Source organism: Corythoichthys intestinalis, chromosome 20 (assembly GCF_030265065.1).
Source record: "Corythoichthys intestinalis isolate RoL2023-P3 chromosome 20, ASM3026506v1, whole genome shotgun sequence".
NCBI classification, from domain to species: domain Eukaryota; kingdom Metazoa; phylum Chordata; class Actinopteri; order Syngnathiformes; family Syngnathidae; genus Corythoichthys; species Corythoichthys intestinalis.
The window spans coordinates 3,371,432-3,398,151 of record NC_080414.1 but is presented as its reverse complement, the minus strand read 5'-3'; the positions used below and the strand labels follow the sequence as shown (position 1 = coordinate 3,398,151).

The following is a 26,720-nucleotide window of genomic DNA, read 5'->3' as shown; positions in this document are numbered from 1 at the left end:
CGTACAAATGTTACAAACTAAAATGTGCTTTAATCACATTTAAAAGTGCTTTTTTTACTTTTCAGTTGGCACCTTTTATCAGACGGGACTGCTTATTCTTCTAAGGACGGCTAGGAACAGGTTAGTAAAGTGCATCATGCATTATGAATTCTAATTTTACACATGCTACTCTATGGACGGATGGCAAAGGAAGCACTTATTCAGGTAAAGGCACTTCTAATACTACGGCACTTGAGGACAGTTAAGAAAACTCTTTAATGAAGCGCTGATGAAAGGCGCTGATCTTTTGCAGCACAATCTTCAACTTGTCAGTCGGTGGTAAGATGGTCATCCTGAAAAGAGGAAGATGATCAATTTTCTGTTTAGGTTTGTTTTTAACCTCCTGAGACCCTGCATACATATTTGAGGACATTAGATTTCCGCTTCTGAGACCAACATTTTTTAAAATGTGACCACTTGGGCACATTCGGGGAAGTTGTCAGCACCCTCTTGTGGTGTCTACAGGTATATAAATGAATGATGTAATGGCATCAAAATCTGTTAGAGGCTTCTCCAGAAGCTCAGCGACAAAAAGTTGACCTTTACATCCTAGTTTTCTAAACAAAAGTAGTATATTCATGTAAAATAACATCTCTAGCTTGATGCGGCAAAAAAAAAATCACACTTATTTAGTAAAACAATCGATTAATTCGATTAGAAAAAAAAGCTTCAAATTTTGCTGCTATGAGTTTAGTTAGTGGCGTAATGTTTTGAAAGTGCATTTTTTTGATTTGGGTGGATATACTGCTTGACTATGACATAACTCATTTAACAGGGCTGCTCCCTGTTAAGACCAACATTAGGTAAGTTTTTGAGCTAATTTTTTTATGCATTTATAATTTGGTTTATAGGCATATTTAGCCATTTTTTGTGGGAATATCTGAACAATTTGTTAAGGGCATTGTAAAACAAAAAACAACATGTAACATTTAAGTTGGCGAACTTTTGCTGTAATAAGTTACCCAATTATTCTCTTGTACTTAGATCCTCATTTGTTATTTTTTTGAGACCGTTTGACGCTAAGCTCGTATTTTTAAAGTGCCTGTGACAGCATAAAAAAAATCTTAAATAGCATTATTATGTGAATTACAATAATAATTTGAGACAATTCGACTGTATACAACAATTTGGCAAAGCGCAGATGACGAGAAATTTGCCGTTTGGATTTGGGCGGATACACAGCTTTACTATGACGTAACTCATTTAACATGTTGGAATCCAGCTGCTCCCCATTAAGAGGTAAGTTTTTGTTTGAGCTAATGTTTTTTCTTAAGTATTCGTAATTTATTTCATAGGTACATTTTGCACTTTTTTGCGCGAATATGATTTGTTAAGAACATGCTTCAAAAAAAGTTCGCATTTTGTAGAATTCAACTCCTTCAGACCATTTTTTCTGCTGGGCAAAAAAAAAAAATCTTTGCTGGTTTTTCAAATGCTCAAATACCAGAACAACGTGCAATATTTTTTTGGTGATTTCATGCATTTATTGGTTATTTTTAAATGTGAAAGAACTGAACACTTAACGTTTGCCTTTTTAAAGTTGTGCTTTGTCTCGGCCAATTTTTAAAAGAGCCGAAAATGGCAAAGGGGGCGTGCTAAACCTCATGATTTGATTTCGATGGGTAAAGTTCCGTCCAATCACCTCCCAAAAGTGGCAGTAGCAACTAAATTCAGTGTATTTATTGATTTAGAGACAAACGTGTCATGTCCTTCAGCAGCATGCCCAGGTCTGAAGGGGTTAAGCTAGCGGACTTTTGCTATGCAAGTTACACAATTGTTCTGTTGTACTTAGAGCCTCATTTATTATTTTATACCGTTTGAGGCTAAAGTCAGGTATTTTATTTTCAAATGAAAGTGCAGTTCTGCATAGTTTGAAGAAACACTCAGGAATATTATTTTGTATTCGCGTTTAATGCTCTTGTGAAAGTGCAATTTTAGCAAACCTTTGTTTTACAGCCAAATTTTTTTCTGTAACTCAACTGTTCTTAATCCGACTCGATTATTCAAACTAACGTTGATTAATCGACTAGTAAAATATTCGATAGCTGCAGCCCTAAAATCAATTTTTATTGGGTGAAGTAGTTTTGAATTCCTGGATAATTTAGTTGCAACTATGAATCAAATTACTGGTAGTCGTTCAATGTGTATGATCAATTAAACTAGGAATGATTAAGAAATTATCGCAAGTAAAAAAAATTGACCATATACAGTACACTAGCTAAATGGCTAACAGGCTAAACAATGACACTGAATGCACACTATGTGTCTGCTATGAATTTGATTTGAATTTTGACTCAATTTTATCATTTTGCCAACACGGGGAAATTAACAGATAATTCCATTTCCAGGGGTGTGTCCATTCCAACAATAGCCTATGCCCCACTGAAGCCAAATCCAGAAGGAATGAAAAAATTATGTGCTAGCTTTCGATTTTTAGGAGAACCACTTATTGTTTGAAGCTTAGTTTTGTGTGTTCACCATTTAGATCATTCTGGTGTCAAGCAGCATGAACCCACTGTCCTCGGACAATTTTTATTACAAAAACGTTTTCGTGTACGAAACCCAAATTTTAATCTGAAACTTTGAAAGTTTAACTAATCTCACTTAGCAAAGACGAATCTCAGGTGGGTCTCAGGAGGTTACGTAGTAAATTAACGCGCTAACCTGAAATGGAAAGTTCCTTCCCTCTGCCCGAAGCCGCTGCCTGGCACGAGGCAGATGCCCTCTTCTTCCAGCAGCCTCATACAATAATACATGTCAGGGACTAAGCCTGCCTCCTGTAGGCAAAGACATTTTGGTAAAAGAAATACACTTGGTGTAAAACAACGACCGCACCTTAGCCTGCTCGATGGCCTTCTGAGGTAGAGCGATTCGAGGGAACGTGTACATGGCGCCCTGCACGGGGTTGCACGTGACGCCGGGTACCGTGTTGAACATCTGTTCGGTCAGCCTGGCCTTCTCCGCCAAGGCATCCAACACTGCCGTCCGCTCCTGTGGGGATATACGATTTGTCAACTGGGAAAACGCTTGAACAGGTGAATATTGTCCAACCTTGATTTTATCAGTACTTTTAGTTGAATAGGCTTCAGCTTATGTATTGAGTTTGTCACCCTCCTGTGGCCAGTAGAGGTATGCTTAAAAACTGAAGTACACAAAATGAGAACTGTTTTTCCCCTCTTGCTTTTAAATAAAAAGGTTTGCTATTAAGAGAAACAAAAAAAATTTTTACGTCAATATTTTTTATACAATTTGACTAATAGAGAATTCATGACAGGCCTGGTTGCAGACTAATGGCTCTTTGGGGGGGGGGGGGGGGGACTCGTATGACAAAGGTGATTCGTAATTTGGGTTTGAAGAACTTTGTATTTTGTGACTGAACTCGTAGAACTGCACTGCATCTTTTGAGTTTTTTTTTTTTAATCTAAGGAAACGGGTCAACTTCTACACCATTAAAAACTGACAATATACATGATACATACATACTGTAGTAACTGTAGTAATCAAGGGCTAGGTTTGGTCTTAACATTGGTAGGTACTAAGAATGATAGCGCAGAAAAACTTGCATGTACACTTTTTGCTGGAGACAGGACATAACACCAAAGAAATTATTGAACGGGTCATTTCTCATAAATATTGGTATGAAAAAGTATCTGAACTTTTTGGAATTTGTCACATTTTTGCATAAAATCCCCATCAAATGTGATCTCATCTTTGTCAAAATCACACAGATGAAAATACAGTGTTTTAACTAAAACCACCCAAACATTTATAGCTTTTCATATTTTAATGAGGATAGTATGCAAACAATGACAGAAGGGGGGAAAATAATTAAGTGAACCCTCTGCCTAAGGAGACTTCAAGAGCAATTGAAACCAATTTTTACCAAATAATTTAAGTCAGGTGTGTGCCCAATCACTGATGAGTGGTTTAAAGCTACCCTGCCCACTGTAAAACACATACCCGGTAAGAATTGTCTTGATGAGAAGCATTGTCTGATGTGCATCATGGCTCAGTCAAAAGAGCCATCTGAAGACCTGTGATCAACGATTGTTGATTCGCATAAAGCTGGGAAAATATACAAAACCATCTCAAAGTCTGGATGTTCATCAATCGACAGTCAGAGATGTTGTCTACAAATGGAGAGAGTTTGGCACTGTTGCTTCTCTCCCAAGGAGTGGCCGTCCACCAAGAGTTCAGCGCAGAATACTCAGAGGTAAAAAAGAACCCTAGAATGTCTGCTAAAGACTTGAAGAAATCACTGGCGCGGTCCAATATCTCTGTGCACACATCAACTATATGTAAAACAATGGCCAAGAATGCTGTTAATGGGAGGACTCCACAGAGGAAGCCCCTGCTGTCTAAAAAAAACGTTGCTCGTTTAATTTTCGCAAAAAGGCACTTTGGCACGCCACAGACGTTTTGGCAAAATATTTTGTGGACTGATGAAACCAAAGTTGAATTATTTGGGAGTAACTTGCAACGTCATGTGTGGAAGAAAAATGGAACAGCTCACCAACATGAACACCTCATCCCCAATGTGAAGCATGGTGGAGGGAGCATCATGATTTGGGGCTGTTTTGCTACCTCAGGGCCTGGACAACTTGCAATCATTAATGGAAGAATGAATTCAAATGTTTTGCAGGAAAACCTGAGGCCATCTGTCAGACAGTTAAAGCTAAAAAGAGGATAGATGCTGCAACAAGACAATGATCCAAAACACGGAAGTAAATCAACAACAGAATGGTTTCAGAAGAACAAAATGCACGTTCTGGAGTGGCCAAGTCAAAGTCCAGACTTGAACCCCATTGAGATGCTGTGGGATGACCTAAAGACAGCAATCCATACCAGACATCCCAAGAATCTGACCAAACTACAGAAGTTTTGTAGAGAAATATGGGCCAAGATTAGTCCTGATCGATGTGCCAGACGCGTCTGGTTGAAGTTATTGCTGCCAAAGGGGGAGCCACAATATGTTAAATGTGATGGTTCACTTACTTATTTCCCCCTTCTGTCATTGTTTGCATACTATCGTCATTAAAATATGAAAACCTATAAACGTTTGGGTGGTTTTAGTTGAAGCAGTTTTTGTCATCGGTGTGATTTTGACAAAGATCAGATCACATTTATGGTGATTTTATAAGGTAATGTAAGAAATTCCAAAAGGTTCTGATACTTTTTCATACCACTGTATATACCTAATTAATTGAGAGGCTAAATAATCAATGAAAAATCTGTATTTACTTATACTAACTTTCATGTGTATTGTTTGTGGTGATACAGTGTCCGATTGAAACCTTAGTTTTCAAAAACTACTAAAACATTTTGAAGTGCAAGTACCTGTATTAAAAAACTGAGCTATCCAAGAATGAGGACACTGGAGCACACTGAGACAAAAACTAAAGTATTGTAATATAAAAGTGATTTGGGAGGTTAAAAAAGGTTTAAAAAAAAAAAAAAAAAAAAAAAATCTGTGGACTGTTCTACATCTGAGCCATAATAGACTACTCCAAGACTCAACCAAAGTATTCTCACGAAATTCTGATGTGTGATTTAATTTCAGATTTTTCTTCATGTCAGCCCTGAAGTGGATCCATTCTTGGATAGCCCCCAGATTTTTTTTGTTTTAATTTATTTTTTTAAATAAAGGAACTTGCACTCTGAAGCCACCATGTTACATTACCATAATGCACATAATGCAAACAATGATCTAAATGAGTGATGGCTAGCTTGACTTGGTTGATCCTTGTGGAGGTTGGCCTGACTGCAGTAGTTTTGCAGGTTAGCAGTTTAACGTTATGCTAATGGCGTACCTCACGCATGCTATTTTTAGACCGTGACATTGCATCGTAAAGCAGAAGTGGGACATTCCAGACCCGCCATGGCATAGAAACAATGTTATTTCTGCTACTTTTCTCCGGTAATCTTTCAAAAACGAACTTGCCGATAACATATTGCTTTTTTGGAACTTGTAGAAACGACTCTAGACATTACGACATATGAAGGATGTTTTCTTCATACGTTTCCCGAAACCAAAAACTCGGGAGGAAAAAATGTGAAGAATGAATCAACTTGGGTGGACTTTTAACACCAGCTCGGTGATTTCACATTTCATATGCAGTAAACATTCTGTTGGGTTGGCATGCTCTTTCAGAGGACAAAGACGTAAGCCATTTTGATATTTTTAACTTATTTTTTTAACGTGACGTTGTGCTGTGCTGCTTCTGTCTGACAATGAATGACCTGAAAAGAATTAAAAAAAAAAAACTTTAGTAAGGGGGAAGTGTAAATAAATTATAGAATTAAGATTTGTTATCAATGAAAAAATTAAAAGTGTTCGTGGGCTGTCACTGAGTAACATTTGCGATCGCTACACAAAATATAAATTACCCCCATAAACGGTCAGAGACGTAGGACAACCAGAGGATATAATATATAGGAAATACAGGGCTGGTGGTAAAGGATAGCTTGTTGAAACAGGAGAATGTCATTGTCAGTCGCGTGAGAAAAAGGTGTCGATAAAAAAGCTAAAGCTATGCTAAGGCCGGCTCCTTTTTTCCATCTTTTTCAGCCCTCGACACTCAAGCCATCTCTTTAAATGTTCCACATCTTTGAAGTGAATTTGGCACCAGGGACATCATTTTTGGACAGAATTGGTAGGTTTAGCTTTGTAAACATCTCTTTCGTACACAATTTCCATCCATTTCCTATTAGGGACAAACGGTGGTATGTCCTCCCTTAGCAACAGTAGCTAACGTCATGAATATTAATGAGCGGAAGTGACGTGTTGCTTGCAGTACGCCATTCTGATGCAGGTCTGACCTTCAGTAGCAAAATTTGTGGTGTTTCCCCCATCTCCACAACATTGACGTCTTTTTACATCAGTTACAGTGGCTGCTGCTGGCCCCAAAAAAACTTGTAATATTCCTCCTCTTTGAAAGGGGCGGAGGAGGCGACATGTTGTCGACATTAATTTGTCGGAGTGTGTCATCAGCCAATCACGTGCGTTTGAGGGGAAAAAATGGACTGGCACAATCAAGTGAAAAAGGGTAAATGTAAGTCTGAACATAATGAAAAAAATTCACTTAATAATGGTAGGGTCTATTTTATCCTTACAACATATGGGAAGACAATCTAAATACCCTATATAATTGTACTATAGTGCAAATAAGGTTGCTTAAAAGTTGGTGGGAACAATTGGAACATCCTGAAAAGTTGGTAGTGTTATTTCCCTACCGTCCCGATGCAAACCTACGCCCTCGGTACTAATACTGCAGATATTTTAGTTTGCCAAAGGTTAATGGTAACATCCTTTAGATTTGAAGTTATACTGTACTGTATTATTGATCTAAAGCTGCAATAAAGCGTTTTGATCATTTCTGTCTCACAAAAACAACTGCATGTTTTCACATGTCTAACCTCGGCTGACAGTGGCATTTTTATCTTATTGAATGTGCATGGTAAATGTTGTATTAGCATGCTAGCGGCAAGCACACTTTATAAGAATGTATTATCAGACCTTCATAAACGTTGTGTAGGATGGCTCATCAGGCTGAGGGGGATTCACCACCAAGTCGAGGAGAGCCTGCCCAGGGACCGGGGGACATAAGCGCACTGAAACCAGCTTGAGAAGTTGGACCTTCACCGCCGGGTCCATGTTAATGACCTCCATATATCCTCCACGGAATCCACACCTGGAAAAAAACGGGGAGTGGAAACCGAGAGCGATTGAACAGGCTTTTGTTGGGATTTTCCAGTCGAACGAATGTGAAGTAAGAGATCAACTCAAAAATGTTTGACAAACATAAGATTTGCTTCATTAAGAATTTACAGTGAAGCTTTTTTTTTCAAAAGCTAGTTAGCTTTGCTACGTGATAAGTGATTTTTTTTTTTTTAACCAATAACCATATTGTTTTGTGTGTGTGATTGTGAAAGACATTTCAAGGTTTTCTATCAAATCTGTTGGGCGTATTCTTCCCGTGCAAACTCACTCTCCCATGTAGCATTTGGAGGTAGAGTGGAATGAGGCCAACTCTACTGTACTTGAGTATTCCGGTCCCATTTCAAACAGCACTTTTTTAAACGAGTGAAACTGGCAACCTTTTGCGTACACGTTGTCTTGGTAGACCTAAAATAATATAAACACTGCATTAATCCAAGAAATGCAATTACACTCCTTCAATTCAACGCATAACACAAAAGGACATTTCATAATTGGAAAATGGGCTTACTTCATCGGCCATCAGGAAGAGACGCTCCTCTTTTGCAAAGCGGATCACATCTTCGATGCACTGCCTGCTCTGGACTTGACCTGCAAAACGGGATGTGCAAATCAGTTAACATATAAACTAGTGCTGTCAAATTTATCGCGTTAATGGGCTGTAATGATTTTTTAAAATTAATCACGTTAAAATATTTGATGCATTTAATGCATGCTCGGAATGACCCGCTCATGCATTACCTCAAACAGATTACAATGATGCCGTTTTTTGCTCATTGAGAGCTAAAAGGCAGAGAAAGGTGTCTTGTTTTGTTCTTTTTCTTAACAAAGGTACACCGCACTTGACGTGCTGGCACTTTGTTTCTTTATTAGCACATTCAGCTTCAACGTTAACACAGTTTACGGCTCTCGGCAGGCCGTAACTCTAACTCACTCCTGCATCATGTGAGTAAACAACATTAGCGCCACGTGCACTTCAGGGTGCCTCGGATAATTCTATATCAGAATATTACAAAAGGCGAGTGGACACAGGTGTTCATTGGACATAAGTTTATTGGCATAAGCTTCGGCAACTCCTTCACAACAAACATAAGTATCATTTAGTGTAAGCACAACAAAAATAATATCTCTCAAAAAAATGTTCCCATAAAGACAAGCACTTCAATTTGTATTAATGAGGTGCTATTCTCACACAGTTAAACAACAGTGCAAAGAGAACTGGCATTCCCGATGAAAATAGCTATGTAAAATACACATAAAACTTACTCAGACTTTGGTCAAACTCTATTCAAACATTTCGTTTAGTTCAATAAATACACTGCATGGTAATATTTTGTCACAATATACAAACTATCTGAGGTCTCGTTTGTTGTGAAGCCAGCACTCACTCAAATGACTGTGATGGATCAGTAAACAGGGAACTACGGTGTCAGTCGAGGGACAAAACACACTCATTGGCTTGATTTCTAAGTAATTTAAAACTCACCATTGACACCTTGTGGTGTATTTCAATCACTAACTTACGTAGTGTGGAAGAACGACAGGGAGCACATGTGACAATGGCGAGCTACTAGTTTATTTTTTTGAATGAAAATTTTACAATTTTAAAAAAAACGAAAACATTAAAAGGGGTTTTAATATAAAATTAGTATAACTTGTACTAACATTTATCTTTTAAAAACTACAAGTCTTTCTATCCGTGGATGCCTTTAACGGAAAGAATGTTAATAATGTTAATGCCATCTTGTGGATTTATTGTTATAATAAACAAATACAGTACTTATGTACATTATGTTGAATGTATATATCCGTCTTGTCTTATCTTTCCATTCTAACAATAATTAACAGAAAAATATGGACTATTTTAGAGATGCTTTGAAGTGCGCTTAATTACGATTAATTTTTAAGCTGTGATTAACTCGATTAAAAATGTTAATCGTTTGATAGCCTTAGTATAAACATGCTCAAATGCGAGCCTTGATCTTTTTACCATGAATGTTTCTTTCTTTTTTTTCATATTATAAATTTCAACTCTTACGCGTACCTGTGGGATTTCCAGGGTTGATGATGCAGAGCACACGGGGATCGCAGTGCTCCCTCGCCGCGCGGAGTGATCTGCGCAGCTCGGCGACATCCAGGCTCCAACACTTGTCCTCATCCAGGTAGTAACTCACCTGCACGGCGCCCAGATCGGCGATGGCGGCCGAGTACAGAGGATACTGGGGGATGGAGATCATCACTCCCGTGCGGGTACGACCCTCGCCGCTTACCATCAATTTAAGCATGGTCTGTGATTCAAAAAGAAGGAGAGAGGATTAGGAGTGTGGCTTAATTCAAGTATCTCATTTTATTAATCAGGGTTTTTTTTTTTCCTTGAAATTTGAAACAACTTTAGTGGATGAATGTAACTAATAATATCGTCTGGAAAATTGCAGTTAATTGCATTTCAGTATAAAAAAAAAGCAGAAAATGATTTACTTGGCCAAAACCTAAGTGTCATTTTAAGAATTTTTTCATCACAGTCCAACATTTAAATGGTCAAAAAATGACCAAAATGAAACAATCCACATTTTTTTTTTGTTTTTTAATCATAAAGAGAACATCCTTCATCTGGTATGATAAGCAGAAAATAACAGGTCATTTGAGTTTTTTTTTTTTTTTTTTTAATCAAGGTATCATTTTTAGTTGATACAGTGTATCACAAAAGTGTGGCAAAAATGCATTTTGGTTTGTGGCATTTTTTGGGGGTGTATGGTAGTTTTGCAGGCCATGCACCAAATTTTCCATTCATTTTAAATGGCAGAAAAACATGTGGCTGGGATTTTTGACCATACACTTTACATTAGAACGCATTGCACCCAAGTAAGGCGATGCCATTGACGGCTACGCACGTCCAAATTTTCTATTCAATTTAAATGGCAGAAAAACGTGTGGCTGTGATTTTTGACCATACACTTTACATTAGAGCGCATTGACATTCAACTGGCACCCAAGTAAGGTGGACATGTTTTTCTGCCTCATAATATGAATGGAATGATTGTCAACTTACAAAATCGGCAATTGGCTGAATTTTTTTTTAGATATCCGCATTTGAAAATTCCATATCGGTCGACCGCTATAATTAATCAGTCAATCGTTTCAAGTTGAAGTCCTACTCCCAACTTTCATGTTTTGAATTAGACGATTATTGCTATATTGATGGATTGTCTAATATACAAATTGCTCAACAATAGTTTCTACTATCAACTTTTTGTCCGATAAATAAAATACAACAATTTTCGAGCGGTTTGTTATTTTATTTCATGACCTTTTGACTGCCCCTCGCACAATCCGAGTAGAAAAGTCATGAGATAAGCCAAACTCTTCAACAAGATGATAGAAATTTCCAAGAATTCATGATACTTTTGTCCAAGTAGTCATTCAGTAGCCGATGGTGCTCTGACATTGGCAAACAGTTCATGGGTGGAGTGAGGACACGGATGTGCAAAGTACAACAGAGTAAAAAATTAACCGCCGTTGAAGTGGAATGATTGATTGTGCTGCATCACAGAAGCCTCCTACGGTATGTGATGAAATAATCACTTTATACTGGGAGAGTTGCATTAAGCTAATGACTTCATACCACGATGGCATCGCTGGCCCCAGTAGACAGGAAGATGTTGTCCGGATTGGACGGGATCCCGCCATCTCTCTTCTCGATGTAGCGCGCCACATCCTGACGGATACACTCAATGCCCTGGCTAGCGCTGTAGGCACCTAGAATGGAAAATTAACTTAAGTGTTCAGATGGATTTCTGGTTTAGTCAGTGAGCATGTGTGTAAATTATTGATGAGAGCAGAAATGTAGGAGGAGGTGAATCAAATAGTTGGTGTTCTTCATTCTAGGGCTGCAGCTATCGATTATTTTAGTAATGGATTAATCTATCAACAAGTTAGTTCGAGTAATCGGACGAAGAACATTTAAGTTCAACAAAAGAACAATTGGCTAACTTGCATTGCTAGCTCAAATGCTATAAAATGCTAACTTTTTTCTTTTACAATGCTCTCGCTGCTAAATATACCTATAAACTATATTACAAATGCATAAAAAAACATTAGCTAAAAAATAAACCTTACCTTATGTTGGTCTTAACAGGTAGCAGCTGGATTCAGCTACAGTGGTATAAAAAAGTATCTGAACCTTTTGGAACTTCTCACATTTCTGCATAATATCACCATCAAATGTGATCTGATTTTTATCAAAATCACACAGATGTAAAAGCAGTGTCTGCTTTAACTAAAACCACCAAAACATACCGTATTAGCCCGAATATAAGACGGCCCTGATTATAAGACGACCCCCTCTTTTTCAAGACTCAAGTTTGAAAAAAGACTTTTTGAACACCAAATTAATTTTTATACAGAAATAAATTACAGTGCATCCGAAACAAATGATTATAACTATATATTTGAGAAAAAGCATGTTATTTTGCCTCATTCAAATCTTAATATCTGAACATTTAAATATGTAAACTAAAGTGCGATCACATTTGTAAATGAATGGCTTCTGGTTTTTGAAATGTAAATAAACCAATCTATTGTGATAAAACAACAAAATTGCAATCACTGCATTAACCATCAAAGTGAAGTCTAACTGTAACTGAAGTCTTGAAACAAATCTGAACAAGGAAAAACATTGCAATAAAATAATGCAAACTGGTTAAACTGAGTAGCTGAGATCTGTCATGACAGAACATCGCTTCAATGATATCTGGCGCCATCTAGCGTCGTGAATGGGTATAACGTCTAGACCGCGAATGTAAGACGAGCCCCTCTTTTTCAGTCTTATTTCAATGCAAAAAACACCGTCGTATATTCAGGCCAATACAGTTTATAGGTTTTCATATTTTAATAAGGATAGTATGCAAGAAAAATAAGTGAACAATCACATTTAATATTTTGTGGCACCCCCTTTGGCAGCAAGAACTTCAAACAGATGCTTCCTGTAGCTGCAGATCAGTCTGGCACATCGATCAGGACGAATCTTGGCTCATTCTTCTCTACAAAACTGCTGTAGTTCAATCAGATTCCTGGGATGTCTGGCATGAATCGCCATCTTTAGGTCATGTCACAGCATCTCAATGGGGTTCAAGTCTGGACTTTGACTTGGTCACTCCAGAGCGTGTATTTTGTTCTTCTGAAATCATTCTGAAGTTGATTTACTTCTTTGTTTTGTTGCAGCGTCCATCCTCCTTTTAGCTTCAAATGTCAGGTTTTCCTCAGGTTTTCCTGCAAAACATCCTGATAAACTTTTGAATTCATTCTTCCATTAATGATTGCAAGTTGTCCAGACCCCGAGGCAGCAAAACAGCCCCAAATCATGATGCTCCCGCCACCATGCTTCACGGTGGGGATGAGGTGTTGATGTTGGTGAGCTGTTCCGTTTTTCCTCCACACATTATGTTGTGCGTTACTAACAATTCAACTTTGGTTCCATCAGTCCACAAAATATTTTGCCGAAACTTTTGTGGAGTGTCCGAGTCCCTTTTTGCGCACATTAAACGAGCAGCAATGTTTTGTTTTAGACAGCAGTGGCTTCCTCCGTGGCATCCTCCCATGAAAACATTCTTGACCATAGTTTTACATATAGTTGATGTGTGCACAGAGATATTGGACTGTGATTTGTGTAAGTCTTTAGCAGACACTCTAGGGTTCTTTTTTACCTCTCTGAGTATTCTGCGCTGAACTCTTGCCGTCATCTTTGGTGGACGGCCACACCTTGGGGGAATAGCAACAATGCCAAACTCTGTCCATCTGTAGAAGACCTCTCTGACTGTCGATTGATGAACATCCAGACTTTTAGAGACTGTATTGTATCCTTTCCCAGCTTTATACTAATCAACAATACTTGATCGCAGGTCTTAAGACAGCTCTTTTGACCGAGCCATGATGCACATCAGACAATGCTTCTCATCAAGACATTTCTTACCAGGTGTGTGTTTTATAGTGGGCAGGGCAGCTTTAAACCACTCATCAGTGATTGGGCACACACCTGACTTAAAATGTTTGGTAAAAATTGGTTTCAACTGCTCTTTAAGTCTGCTTAGGCACAGGGTTCACTTACTTATTTCCCCCCCTACCGTCATTGTTTGCATGCTATCCTCATTAAAATATGAAAACCTATAAATGTTTGGGTGGTTTTAGTTAAAGCAGACGCCGTATTTTCATCTGTGTGATTTTGAAAAAGATCAGATCACATTTGATGGAGATTTTATGCAGAAATGTGAGAAATTCCAAAAGGTTCAGATACTTTTCCATACCACTGTTTGTTAAATGAGTTATGTCATACTAACTGTTGCCACCAGAGGGCTATGTATCCACCCAAATCAATAAAACTAAATGCGAACACTTTCAAAACAAACCATTACAACGCCATTCCAATTAAATGAATCCTCGAAGCTGCAAAATTTGATTCGAGGATTTTTTTCCTAATCGAATTACTCGAGTTAATCGATAAATCGTAGGAGCACTACTTCATTCTGACCTATACTGTGGCCTCCGCAGCCTTGGAGAATCCGCTGTGCTCGTTGCTTGGCGTCCTCGGGAAATGTGGGGTCCTTTAGGAGTTCAGGATAAGCACACAAAGCCAGAACCTTTAGCAAGACAGAGAAAACGTAAATGCTTTAGCCCACTTTGATAAAGTTACATAATCCTTGAAAGCTGTTCATTGTCAAACACAGTGGTCAAACCTGTCTGAGAAACGTAATCGGCTTCTGGCCCATGGCATGCGCGTCACCTATGTTGGCCTTGATCACTTCGGTGAAAGGTTTTTTGGCACCCTGCATAGAAAATACAACGAGGTTACACCCAATCGTTCACAGTAAGTGATGCAGTTAGCCATAAAACAAGTAATACAAGAAGTCATACATACATGATCTAAAAATAGTTGGTAATGGAAGTTCATAACGGGTGCTTGACTGCATATAATAGCACAGCCACAAAGTTTAGTAACTTGTAACAGGAGATACAATATTATCAAAATATTTTACGTCATCTTTGTAAATCTCACTGCAACGGCACCAAACAAAAGTTCCACCATCATCACCTTGTCCAATGCAGATTCTAGACTCTTGACACCTTGTCCAATGCAGATTCTTGACTCTTGACAAATCACCGGCACCCGGCCTGTGGCCGTGCCGTGTCAGTTGGAGGGTTGTGGCAGTGGCTGTTGGGCCAGGTGGGTGGGCGTTGGGGGCGGTGGTGCATCCCCTCATCCCTTCCCTGAAGGTCAGCTAATGGGGGCGTGGATGGCCCGGGGGACAACTCTAGGTCTCGGGGGGGGTGATGGCGGCCCTCTTGCTGGAGCCGTGGGAGGTGGGACGAGCTGTGCTGGCTCGCCCCCCCGATTGGCTGTTTTTTGTTTGGGGGTGGCTATGGCCCTGTGGCAGCCCCCGCACAGCATTTCCACTTGTCTGCAGGATTATCATACATCTGATGGGATTCACGCATGACTGGGTGCAAATAGACACACTCAAGTAGAAAAACTATTGGTTCCAGGATTAGCGATCACGCAGCATAGAATAGGATGTCAACATAGCTGCACTTACAAGTGATTCACATAATACTGGGCTCTCCATCTCACATTGTTGATTTTTTTTCCGGTCATCAAGCCCCCCCATGGTGTCAACCAGAAATACAATTAGCTAACGACAGCACTACTATATTTACAGAGAATTATTTTGTAGGTTGGACAGTCAATGGGATCCAATTTGGATTTGTTTGTGGGTTTTAGTTTAATATAAATGGAAGCCAATCGGTTTTTGTGGGTCCAATAATGGTGACCATGCAATCAAATTACTCCTAAGAGTCCAATTCAAACTTTTGGGGTGGGGTGAAATTTTCCAAAATATATTTATAAGAGGAGCTAGCAAAACAGTTTAAAGTTGGTACAGGTGAAAGCCCAATTTCATTTCCCACTGTAAATGAATGAGGCTTTTTTTTTTTTTTATTTGGGTCAGTCGATGCACATGAGTTGCTTTCTCAGGCCACACAAAAAAATGTGACGGGCTAGATCTGGACCCCGGGCCTTAGGTGGCATTAGATGTGGCTATCCTGAAGAGGAACCAAATCACATATGTCAAGGATTTTTTTTTCTCCTCAAAATTGGATTGACTTTCGAAATCACGAATGTCATCACAGCGGAGGCACTTAGCGCTAATGACTTTGATGCTGTGATGGCTTCACCTTTATCAAGAAAACGCACAGACTGTAGTCCGGCCACAGCAACCAGACATTTGTCAGCGGATGATGGAGCAGCATGTAAATCACCTCAGAAGAATTGGTATTCCTCTGGGAAAGAAAACTGCTCGTCCTGAGGATGCATCCTTTATCAATAGCTTCACAAGGCACAGTCGCCACCAGATAGACAGATAAAAAACCAAATCCTCTGTGGTGAGTCTAAACTAATATTCTTACGTCTTTTGAGTTTCATTTTCCTCCCCTTTCAAGTCAGTCCCATCCACTTAGCATTGATCTTGAGCTCTTCCCTTTTTTATTGTCCGCTCTGACCCGATTAAACCTCATGAGCTCTGCTTTGGTTCCTGCGTGTCTGCTTCTGGCTGCCGACATGCTGCAGCTGCCCACGTTTATCAGATGATGCAATATGACAATGGACTTTTGTAGCTGTTTAGACACACGGCAGTCTGAATGGACTTTGCCAAAAAAATCAATGTTTGACATGCTTGTTTGTAGGGGTCGGAAGCTCTGGGTACCTCCCTATACGATACAGCGCTAAAACAAATACATGGGTCAGGAAATCATTCTATGATATTCTACAATACTAAAAAACACAAAAACTGTGAATTGAAATGAGTTAATCAAGAGTAGACATCCAATGCGTTTGAAGTCGGGGGGATGGCAGCTAATGAACGTTAATCGCTCTGATGGGGAAAAATATCATGTGATGCCTTAACATTAGCACATTATGCCTTTGTGATGTATGATTTCTTCTGTGACCTAGATTGTAACAACTTCTATTGTTTTTCACCTTGGGTCCCAATAGTTAGGAGGGAATCTCACGAGATAACTTGTTTTGCACCATAGTATGCGCTTGAGTCCCATAGTTAGGAGGGAATCTCACGAGATAACTTCAATAAACATTCTACTTTAACCGCCTGACTGACTGAGTCCGACATCTCAAATGCTGAAGCAGATGGTGGAAGTGCTCAAACCAATGCTTTTGGCAACAAAGGTCATATACGTAGAAAAGACCCACCAATTTTATCATTGCCCCAATCCAAGCTCAACTGCTGACGAACACCTACAGCACTGCTAATTTTTTTTTTTTTAAGATTTAAAAAAGGGTGCCATTCATCATCATCTCTCCAAGACATATCAGAGGTTGTGGTTTGTTTCCTCTATATGTGCTGGTACACAATTTGCAGTAGATTTATATTTTACAGGAATGTTGCACTGAAAATATGTCACTGTTTAATAAATGACTTAAACAATATTTTTTCGATTATGAAATATCTTTTTTTTTTCGTTTCAACAGTTGTATCGTAGAATATCCTGTATCAAATTTCTGACCAATATATCGATAATCGTTATCGTGAGCTTTGTATCGCGAATCGTATCGTATCGTGAGGTATCTTGAGGTTCCCACTCCTAGTTTGAATTGCGATTAATTACGAGTAATTAATTTTTAAGCTGTGATTAACTCAATTCAAAATTTTAATCGTTTGACAGCCCTACTATCAACCTATTAGTTCCTTTAAAGCGATATATTAATTCTTGGCAATATACTGACACACCCTTACTTGTTTGTAATAGAAAACAGTGATTAGAAGACTGCAATGTGTTGTGTTAATGTGTTTGTGAAGAAAGGCAAAACTTAATAACAGATTTTGGCCAGGACTGCACATTGTTCACACGTGGCTTTCACTTTCAGTTTAAGTAAAAGTTGAAAAAGTCCGGATGTGCGACGATGGTAAATGAAATGACTCAAGGTGCTTGTGTTTTTTTTTTTTTTGCAGTCAAATTTCACATCGCTAAAGCCAGATTCAAACTATACTGTATCGTCTCAGAAATAAGATCTACCACTGAAGTGATTGGATGCCTTATGTTTCCTTATTAGGCTTGACCCTTGCATTTACTCAAGCAACAAAGAGGCTGCTGTTCTTAGTGGAGTAGGAAAGGAGCCACCAGGCGCTGATTACACAGAGCAGACCTGTGAAGCCAGCAGGCCAGGGCAGCAGGAAACAACGTTGCTTAGTTTACATTTTTATTTGTCTTACTAAGCACCTTTTAGGCCGTAACTTGATATCCATAATAACATCAAATATAGTTGCTCGCTATCTCTTCACTGCCACTGTGCCATGAAAATGCGTTTGACAATCCGATGCCACATATCTAGGCCTAGGTTCAGTCGGGTCACAATCACGCCCATACAAGCACGACAAATCTGCTGAGCTACCGTTAAAACTTTTCGAGTCAGAGATCTGGCAGGAAACCCTCCCTCAAATGATAAACTCAGCATCCAAACCCTCATGACTGATTGAAAATGGCAATGTGCTATCAACAATTTACACACATTCAACTCTTGGGATTTAAAGGGCCTTTGACGGCATAAAAAAAATAAATAGTATTAAATAGTATTATTATGTGAATTAGAATAATATTTTGAGACGATTCGACTATATACAACAATTTGGCTAAACGTAGATGACGAGAAATTAGTCTTTTAATCTGCCGTTTAGCCCCTGCCTGTTATTATAGCGCTCCAGCGTCCCCAGCTGGAGGATGACGTCGGCAGGGTCACGATTTCATCTGATTTAGAATTCAGCTCATTGAAGGGGAATTATTCAGAACGAAGAAAATGCGACGAAGAGTGCCTCAAAATGTCATTGTTTCAAACTCTCAACACCAACATTTTTACAGGATATTCATTTTTATGTAGTAAGTATTTTTCCCCAATTGCTAAATAAATGGTATGGTCATGAAAAATAACAGTCTTGTGCTAAATGGAATATGAAATATTATAAAAATGCATTTATTCAGTACAACATGGTCAAAACTGTCATTTCCCCGCCCCGGCTTCGGAGAACGTAAACAAACCAAGAGGCGTGACAGCTAGCCGACATGCTAACCCGAACCGAGCGGCGTTTCAAAGTTTTTCTCGCCTTTCGAAGCGAAAAATCACACAAAACTACCCCGGATCATATCACACGGCGGCGGGGTGGTCGATTGTCTTCGCGGATCGGCAACCCTACTAACATGCTAACCCTGCTAACCACTAACATGGGTAATCATGAATGCTGATAACATATGTCATTTGGTGTTATCCCGCAAAATTATCTCACTTTTGAATGGATGTAAAAGATAACATAACACTGAATGACACTGAATGGCATCTGTCATAAGCATTCAGTAATACCCATGTTGGTGTCATGTCATAATTATGACGGTCTTATGACAGTCTTATGACGCCGCTGTCAAAGTGTGACCTATTAACCCAAATAAAAATCAATAAATAAGCCGCACTGGACTATAAGTTGCAGGATTCAAAATGAAGGAAAAAGGTAGCGGCTTATAGTCGAAAAATTACGGTAAGTATTTTCGTCAAAATTTTTAGACAAAAATTATATGGTCTTCCAAAAACAACAGCATGTCCAACTGGTCCCTGTTCCTCTTGGTCTAATTTTAAAATGGGTATGACACCAAAAAGCATGTTTATTTCATATTTCACACGGTGTTTTATGCTCCTGAATGACATGGACCGCTTAGATTTGTGTGGAAGCGATCGTTTTGTATGTTCAATTTTTGAATCCCGCGCCATGAAAATGAGTGACTCAGTCTCGGGTTTAGGACAAATGCGAATTTGACGTCACCCGGGTCAGCATCTCACAATACAGCATTGCTCTATCGCTTGCAGATAGACTGCGGATTCAACTGATTGTGCAGATTAATTTGTTTGTTTTTCGCATCACGCCAGCCAAACGGCTGCAGAAAATTGTTGCTGCACCAGGGAGAGGTGTGTGAGCCTTTTTGGGTTTCAAAAGGCGTGGGAGCCTTTTTGGGTTTCAAAAGGTTCCCATTCACCGCGCGGATATTGGCCAAAACAAGCCCTACTATAGTGGGACCATTGGATTTACGAGGAAGTGAATAAACATTGTATTTTGTATTATTTCAAATACTGGGATCATGGCACACATTTTACTACAGCGGTGGCTTGCATTTTGTGGCTGATTGCCCTCTTCGTGTGCCCGGTGTTCTTTCAAATTTTCAACTCCATCAGAAATTGCAACTTTGTGTTAAAAATGGCTGCGATTACACCAATTACAAAGTAAACAATACAAACTTTTTTTTTTTTTTTTTAAACCTGTCCTGTTCAGCTGTTTGACACAGAGAATGGAGTCTAAGTGACCAGATTCTGAACAGTTTTAATGTTTCACATTGAGAGTCTGACATACTCCCATTGTGATCATTCAAAATACCTTTTTATTATGACAAAGCAGCGAACAGGAAGGGATTATGGGGGGACAGAAGAAAAGAAATACAAGAGAAGAAAGAAAAGAAACACATACAAAAACAACAACAAGAAATACATTGAACATCTAAACTAGTTACTAATATGCTGGTGCTATCGTCAGCGAGATGTATTTCCGGTTTACACCATGTGGGGGCCTATTGGCCAGTGAAAGAGGAGAATGGGAGTGGGGGTGTCTATAAGACTATAAGCTAAGTGATTGAAAGGGGTAGAGTGTACACAAATCAGTTCTGTGATCTAGAACCCAGTAATCGTGTGAATCTCTTATGAGTGTAAGCCCATTGGCGACCAACCCTACGCCGCCGCATCGCCAATCCTGGCACCGGGACCCCCAACCCGAGCATGCCCTACCACATCCAGCAGCACGCAAGCCCCACCGGGCGCGCGACAGCCACGCAGACGGGCGGAGAAACCGCGCGGGCGCCAACCCAGGGCCACGGCCCCCACCCAGTCAGCCTGGGGAGGGAGGGCGGGGGCGGGGGAGCCATGCGCAGCCTATCCCTCCTCCCGCAGCCCAGCAAAGGAGCCATCGTCCCCCCCCCCCCCCCCCCCCCCCCGGGACCCTGGGTGGTCCCCCGGGCCACCCGCGCACCCATCAACCGGCCTCCCTACTACAAACTTTCTTGATATAAAGGTCTATTTATTCATGTTTGATCATGGACGAACACGTAGAAAAGTTCTCCTCAGACACATCCTGCCATGTTAGCTGCACAACAACTGCGCGCCGGTCTCTGTTTACATCTTCGCCATGTAGTATTTGTCTGGCGGTACTCTCCAGGTGCTTCCTCGGCGAGCACTCCTGTCCGTAGCAGGGGAGCGAGCTGTAACTTGCTCGCTGCCGGGCGGGTTGTCGATCAGTAAACACAATCGACAACCCTGCCGCCGTGTGATATGATCCGGTCTAATTTTCTGTGATTTTTCACTTCGAAAAGCGAAAATAAGACTTTGAGACGTCACTCGGTTCGGGATAGCATGTCGGCTAGCTGTCACGCTTCTTGATTTGTTAATGTTCTCCGAAGCCGGGGCAGGGGAATGACAAAAGCCTGACTAACTACTGTGGCATAAAATATCGTTCGGGAGGTGCGACAGTAAAGGTGGAGTTAAAATTATGGAGTAATTTTGCCATGTCGTACTGAATCAATGCATTTTTATTATTTCATATTCCATTCAGCACAAAACTTATTTGTCATGACCATACCATTTATTTAGCAATTGGGGGAAAATACTTGGATAAAAAGAATATCCAGTAAAGGCATGGAAAATGAATGAATGAATATTGGAGTAGAGAGACTGAAACAATGACATTTTGCTGCTCTCTTCATCACATTTTCTTCGTTCTGAATATTTCCCCCTCAATGGGCTGAATTAAAAGACTAATTTCTCGTCATCTGCGCTTTGCCAAATTGTTGTTTATAGTCGAATCGTCTTAAAATATGATTCTAATTCACATAATAATGCTATTTAAGACTTTTTTTTTTTTTTTATCCTGTCGTACACACGCGCGCTTAGAACCATCATGATATCCATGTCAAATTAGAGTCTTATATTGAAACCAGAGCATCAATGGCTCTGCGGGGCTTTTTCTGAAGCTCCTCGCAGAGAAACAAACATTTGACACTGCGGGGCCTCATTGCCAGACCGTTGTCCAATGAAGTCTGCCGGCTGTGGGGAGGAGAGAGCAGCGCAAAGCCAGTGAGACAAAAGAGGCCAGAGAATGTTCCCTCGCTTCTTATGTAATAACTTTTCCAGATACACCACTTCCTCCTTTAGCACCCTGGACTGCACGGTCATATGAGGCTATAGCACTTAGGGTGCTTAAAGGACGAAAAGACTGCAAGGGAGTGTTGCGTTACAGCGCTTAAATGTCTTACAGTAACAGAACAGTGGATCAATATGAGCATTGAGAAAGTACGTAATAGGAGATGTTTGCGCTAATGTGGAACAAAACATCACTTTGGACTTTGGACATCAGTCACATTCCTAGCCAAAACATGGTCAAAATCGGTCTTTCCAAAGTTAGCCTCAAGTATTAAAACAAAGTATAAATAGTGACACTGTGAAATTACATGTGACCTATCCATTAGTCACTGTCAATAGGAATTACGGCCTTGAGTAGGCATATTTACATGGTCTTCAAGCTGTTAAATGTGTAAACGTAATACAAGATAATTAACAAAGGATCAAGGCTATCACTGGTGACTAGAGACGCATTTACTTTATTGCCTGACATCGACATCAATAGATTTCCCATTCATTTAAACCGGGAGGACCGGATGTCATCCGCTCATGTTTCAATGCAGTTACGTAAAATAAATGCTAACTGCACATTTTTTATTTTTTTTTGTTTTTAACCAAGAATCGAGACTGTTATACATCCATATCTATAAAAAATCAGGCATTTAAGCATTTATTCACAAGAATTTTCACCGGAAAAGCTCTGTTTACGTAAGGCGGCCGCCACATTAACCAACAGACCAGCATTGTACTTTGACATATTTACGTAAAAAAATGCTAACTGCCCGTTTTTTTTTTTTTTTTTTGCTTTTAACCAAAAATCGAGACTGTTTTACATCCTTATCTATAAATCTCCGCGTAAGTCGGAGTAAACACTTTAAGTACCCCAACATAACAATCCAAATAGTTCAAAAGTATTGTATTTTGTTTAATGATGGAGGATACACTGCCCTGCTGTGGCAGCGTTTGGTTTGGCTGGACTGTCGCCTTATGACTGAGGAGCAGACTCGCGTCTGACATGGATAAAGGACAGCTGCGCTCTGGTTTGGCCCATGTAAGGCTGTAAGTTGTTTCAGCTAATATATGTTTGTGTATGCGTTTGTAATTAGGTCTACAGCTACAGTTTGTGGAGTCACGTGTGAGCGATTTGCAATGAGAATTGTAAATACTTTAGCATGTCGTAACCCTGAGACTACCTATACATATATGTATATGTATGTGGATATATATATATATATATATATATATATATATTTATAGTAGGGCTGTCAAATGATTAAAATTTTTAATCGAGTTTAATCACAGCTTAAAAATTACTTAATAGTAATTAATCGCAATTCAAACCATCTCTAAAATATGCCATATTTTTCAGTAAATTATTGTTGGAATGGAAAGATAAGCCACAAGACGGATATATACATTCAACATAAGTACTGTATTTATTTATTATAACAATAAATCAACAAGATGGCATTACCATTATTAACATTCTGTTAAAGCGATCCATGGATAGAAAGACTTGTAGTTCTTAAAAGATAAATGTTAGTACAAGTTATAGAAATTTTATATTAAAACCCCTCTTAATGTTTTCGTTTTAATAAAGTTTGTAAAATTTTCAATCTAAAAATCAACTAGTAGCTCGCCATTGTTGTCAATAATAATTATGGTGCTGAAGCCTGAAACCCATAAAATCAGTCGCACCCAAGCGCCAGCAGAGGGCGGGAAAACACCAAAAAACACAAGTAACAAGTGGAAATGACACTTTGCTGTCGTTTTAATCTGTTTGAGCGGGGCATGTGCGTTAAATGCGTCAAATATTTTAACGTGATTAATTTAAAAAAATTAACGTCCGTTAACGCGATAATTTTGACAGCCCTAATTTATAGATAAATGGATGGATGGATGGATGGATGGATGGATGGATGGATGGATAGATCTGCACATACATATACAGTGATCCCTCACTACTTCGCGCTTCAAACCCTAAGTCCATCGCTGATTTTTTTTTTTCAATAAAAAAAATATACGGATGAGCTGTTTATTAAAGTTAAATATAATTGACGGATGAATGTGTTTGATCTTACCAGACTCACGAACTTCTGAAGCACGGCATGCGTCAATCATCGTTTAACTTGTTAAACAGTTGCTGTGGCAACTCATTGTGTGTAAGTGAGCAGCTCCGAGTGGATTTGAGTAGACTCACTCAGTGGCGCATTTAATTAAGCCAAGCATTTCTCTGTTACTACTTTATTCTTGTTTAAAATAATTGTGGGACAGTAACATGTTTGAAATTTATCATTAATACATTGAAGGGCTTAAAAAAACATTTATTAATATATACATATACCGTATTGGCCGGAATATAAGAAGGTGTTTTTTGCATTGAAATAAGACTGAAAAAGAGGGGGTCGTCTTATATTCGCGGTCTAGACATTATACCCATTTACGACGCTTGATGGCGCCAGATATCATTGAAGCGATGTTCTGTCATGACAGATCTCAGCTAGCCTCAAGTTTAACCATTTTGCATTATTTTATTGCAATGTTTTTCCTTATTCAGATTTGTTTCAAGACTACAGACTTCACTTTGATGGTTAATGCAGTTATTGCAATTTTCTTGTTTTATCACAGTATATTGGTTTAATTACATTTCAAAAACCAGAAGCCATTCATTTACGAATGTGATTGCACTTTAGTTTAAATATTTAAATGTTCAGATATTAAGATTTGAATGATGAGGCAAAATAACATGCTTTTTCTCTCAAATATATTGTTATAATCATTTTTTTCAGATGTACTGTAATTATTTTCTGTATAAAAATTAATTTGCTGTTCAAAAAGTCTTTTTTCAAACTTGAGTCTTGAAAAAGCGGGGGTCATCTTATAATCAGGGCCATCTTATATTCGGGCCATTACGGTAACATCAATGTGAATGGGGTCTAATGTGTTTAAAGGGAACCACGGATAGAAGGACATGTGGTTCTTAAAAAGATAAATCTTAGTACAAGTTAAAATCATTTGAATTTGACCTAGGAGCTGTGAGTACTAGTCATACCGTATTTTTGCCATTCATATCCTGAAATTTCTTTCTTAACAAGAGGCAATATTTTCCAAATTTAGGCATGTCTTAACCTGAAAGTTCTGTATATAGAGACGTTTGTAAGTAGAAGTACCACCGTAATTCCAAATCAGCTGAGACCATGTCTTTTTTCAAACTTGAGTCTTGAAAAAGAGGGGGTCGTCTTATAATCAGGGCCGTCTTATATTCGGGGCAATACGGTATATACATATATATATATATATATATATATATATTTTTTTTTTTTTTTAATTATTATTATACTTTTGGGAAAAAGTGGAGAAAAAAAAACATGTCTTATATCTCTTTCGCAAATCTAAATCTGAATAAATACATTGAACACACACAACAACAACAAAAACATTTTTTGGGGGGGTGCGCTACTTAGCGGTTTTTCCACTTTTCTACTTATTGTGGCGGGTTCTAGTCCCTATTAACCGCGAAAAACGAGGTATCACTGTACTTTTGTCCTTTTACTAGAGTACTTTTTCCTTAGCTTTTGTACTTTTACTTAAGTATTTTTTGCACGTGTACGTGTACTCTTACTTAATTTTAAAAAATAAATAAATAAATAAAAAAGTGAGTACTTCATCCACCACTGATGAACATATCCATCACTCATTCACTATCCTCATTGGGGTAACAAGTGAGCTGGAGCCCCCCAGCTGACAAGAGGCAAGGGGACACCCTGGACTGGTTGCCAGTATAGACAACAGCAATGAATTTAACCTAATTTTTCTTTTCAAGATTTCTGCACTTTGCTTTCTCATTAGTTAGGAATAAACAGCGAGGCGTTCCGAATTAGGTTCATATACGAGTCTTACGTGACGTAGCCGTACTCTCTCGTAAACCAAGGACACCGCGTTGCACGTGAACTGTTTCATAAAAGAGTGACAACTTCTCACAGAACGGTACTTCCTGTTCGCACTAAAGCAAACAACTACATCAGACCAAATGAAGAGAAGTAAACGTTTTAACATTCAGAGTTACTTGCTGACTTCTGAATTTACCTCTTTGAGCTCCTTCTCGAGCTTCACCGCCCGTTGCACGATAGCCCCCCGAACCGCGTATTCCACCCGCTTTACGTTGGGGTTCATGGTGTCCAAAGTGAGCACCTTCCCTCGGACGGACACCCCGTTGACCTCCGACTGAGACATTTTACAACGCCGTGTCGTACCTGTAACCACAGAGAGAAGCTGCGTGAAAGCAAACGAACACGTGCGCGAAGGGAGACGTTAGAAACGTCTGTTTACCAAGAACCGAGAGAGGGAAGACAAAGAGCGCGGCGCGGCGGCGAAGTCGTCTCTCTCCGCACTTCTTCCGAGCCTGAAGTGACAGTTGAGCGTGTTGCCTTCTCGTATTGAAACGCGCACGCATGCACACGGATGACGTTTATGCAAACTTTGCGTGGCGCGTGAGGCTTTCATGTCTGTGTGAAAGCGGACCAATAATAATAATAATTATTATACAGATAAAATAATGAGCGTGGACAATTATGAGTTTTAAAAGATTGGGATTTTTCTGGCGTGGACTGTCAAGGCAACATCAAGGGTAGATTATGCAGTGGTGGATGCAGGATGTAGTCACTTCTTTTTAGTACCGATACTGGTGCAAAAAAATAAGTA

The 26,720-nt window shown here is 39.3% G+C and overlaps 1 protein-coding gene across 2 annotated transcripts; it reads right to left on the bottom strand.

Annotated features, from left to right (window-relative positions):
* Window positions 1–39: 39 nt before the first annotated feature.
* LOC130908832 (alanine aminotransferase 2-like) lies at window positions 40–26,506 on the bottom strand. 2 transcript variants are annotated; one of them, XM_057824692.1, is made up of 12 exons: window positions 26,349–26,506; window positions 26,106–26,272; window positions 14,485–14,574; window positions 14,280–14,388; window positions 11,379–11,512; window positions 9,801–10,044; window positions 8,268–8,347; window positions 8,028–8,164; window positions 7,556–7,730; window positions 2,875–3,030; window positions 2,704–2,816; window positions 40–332 (listed from the first exon to the last, which is right to left on the bottom strand). In XM_057824692.1, the coding sequence occupies exons 1-12, from the start codon at window positions 26,470–26,472 to the stop codon at window positions 242–244; spliced, it is 1,620 nt and encodes a 539-aa protein (XP_057680675.1). In that variant the 5' UTR covers window positions 26,473–26,506; the 3' UTR covers window positions 40–241. The 2 variants fall into 2 exon arrangements, with proteins under 2 accessions (XP_057680675.1, XP_057680676.1); XM_057824693.1 differs by lacking the exons at window positions 26,106–26,272; window positions 26,349–26,506 and adding an exon at window positions 14,841–18,350 and having other exon boundaries at window positions 45–332.
* Between the last annotated feature and the right edge of the window lie 214 nt (window positions 26,507–26,720).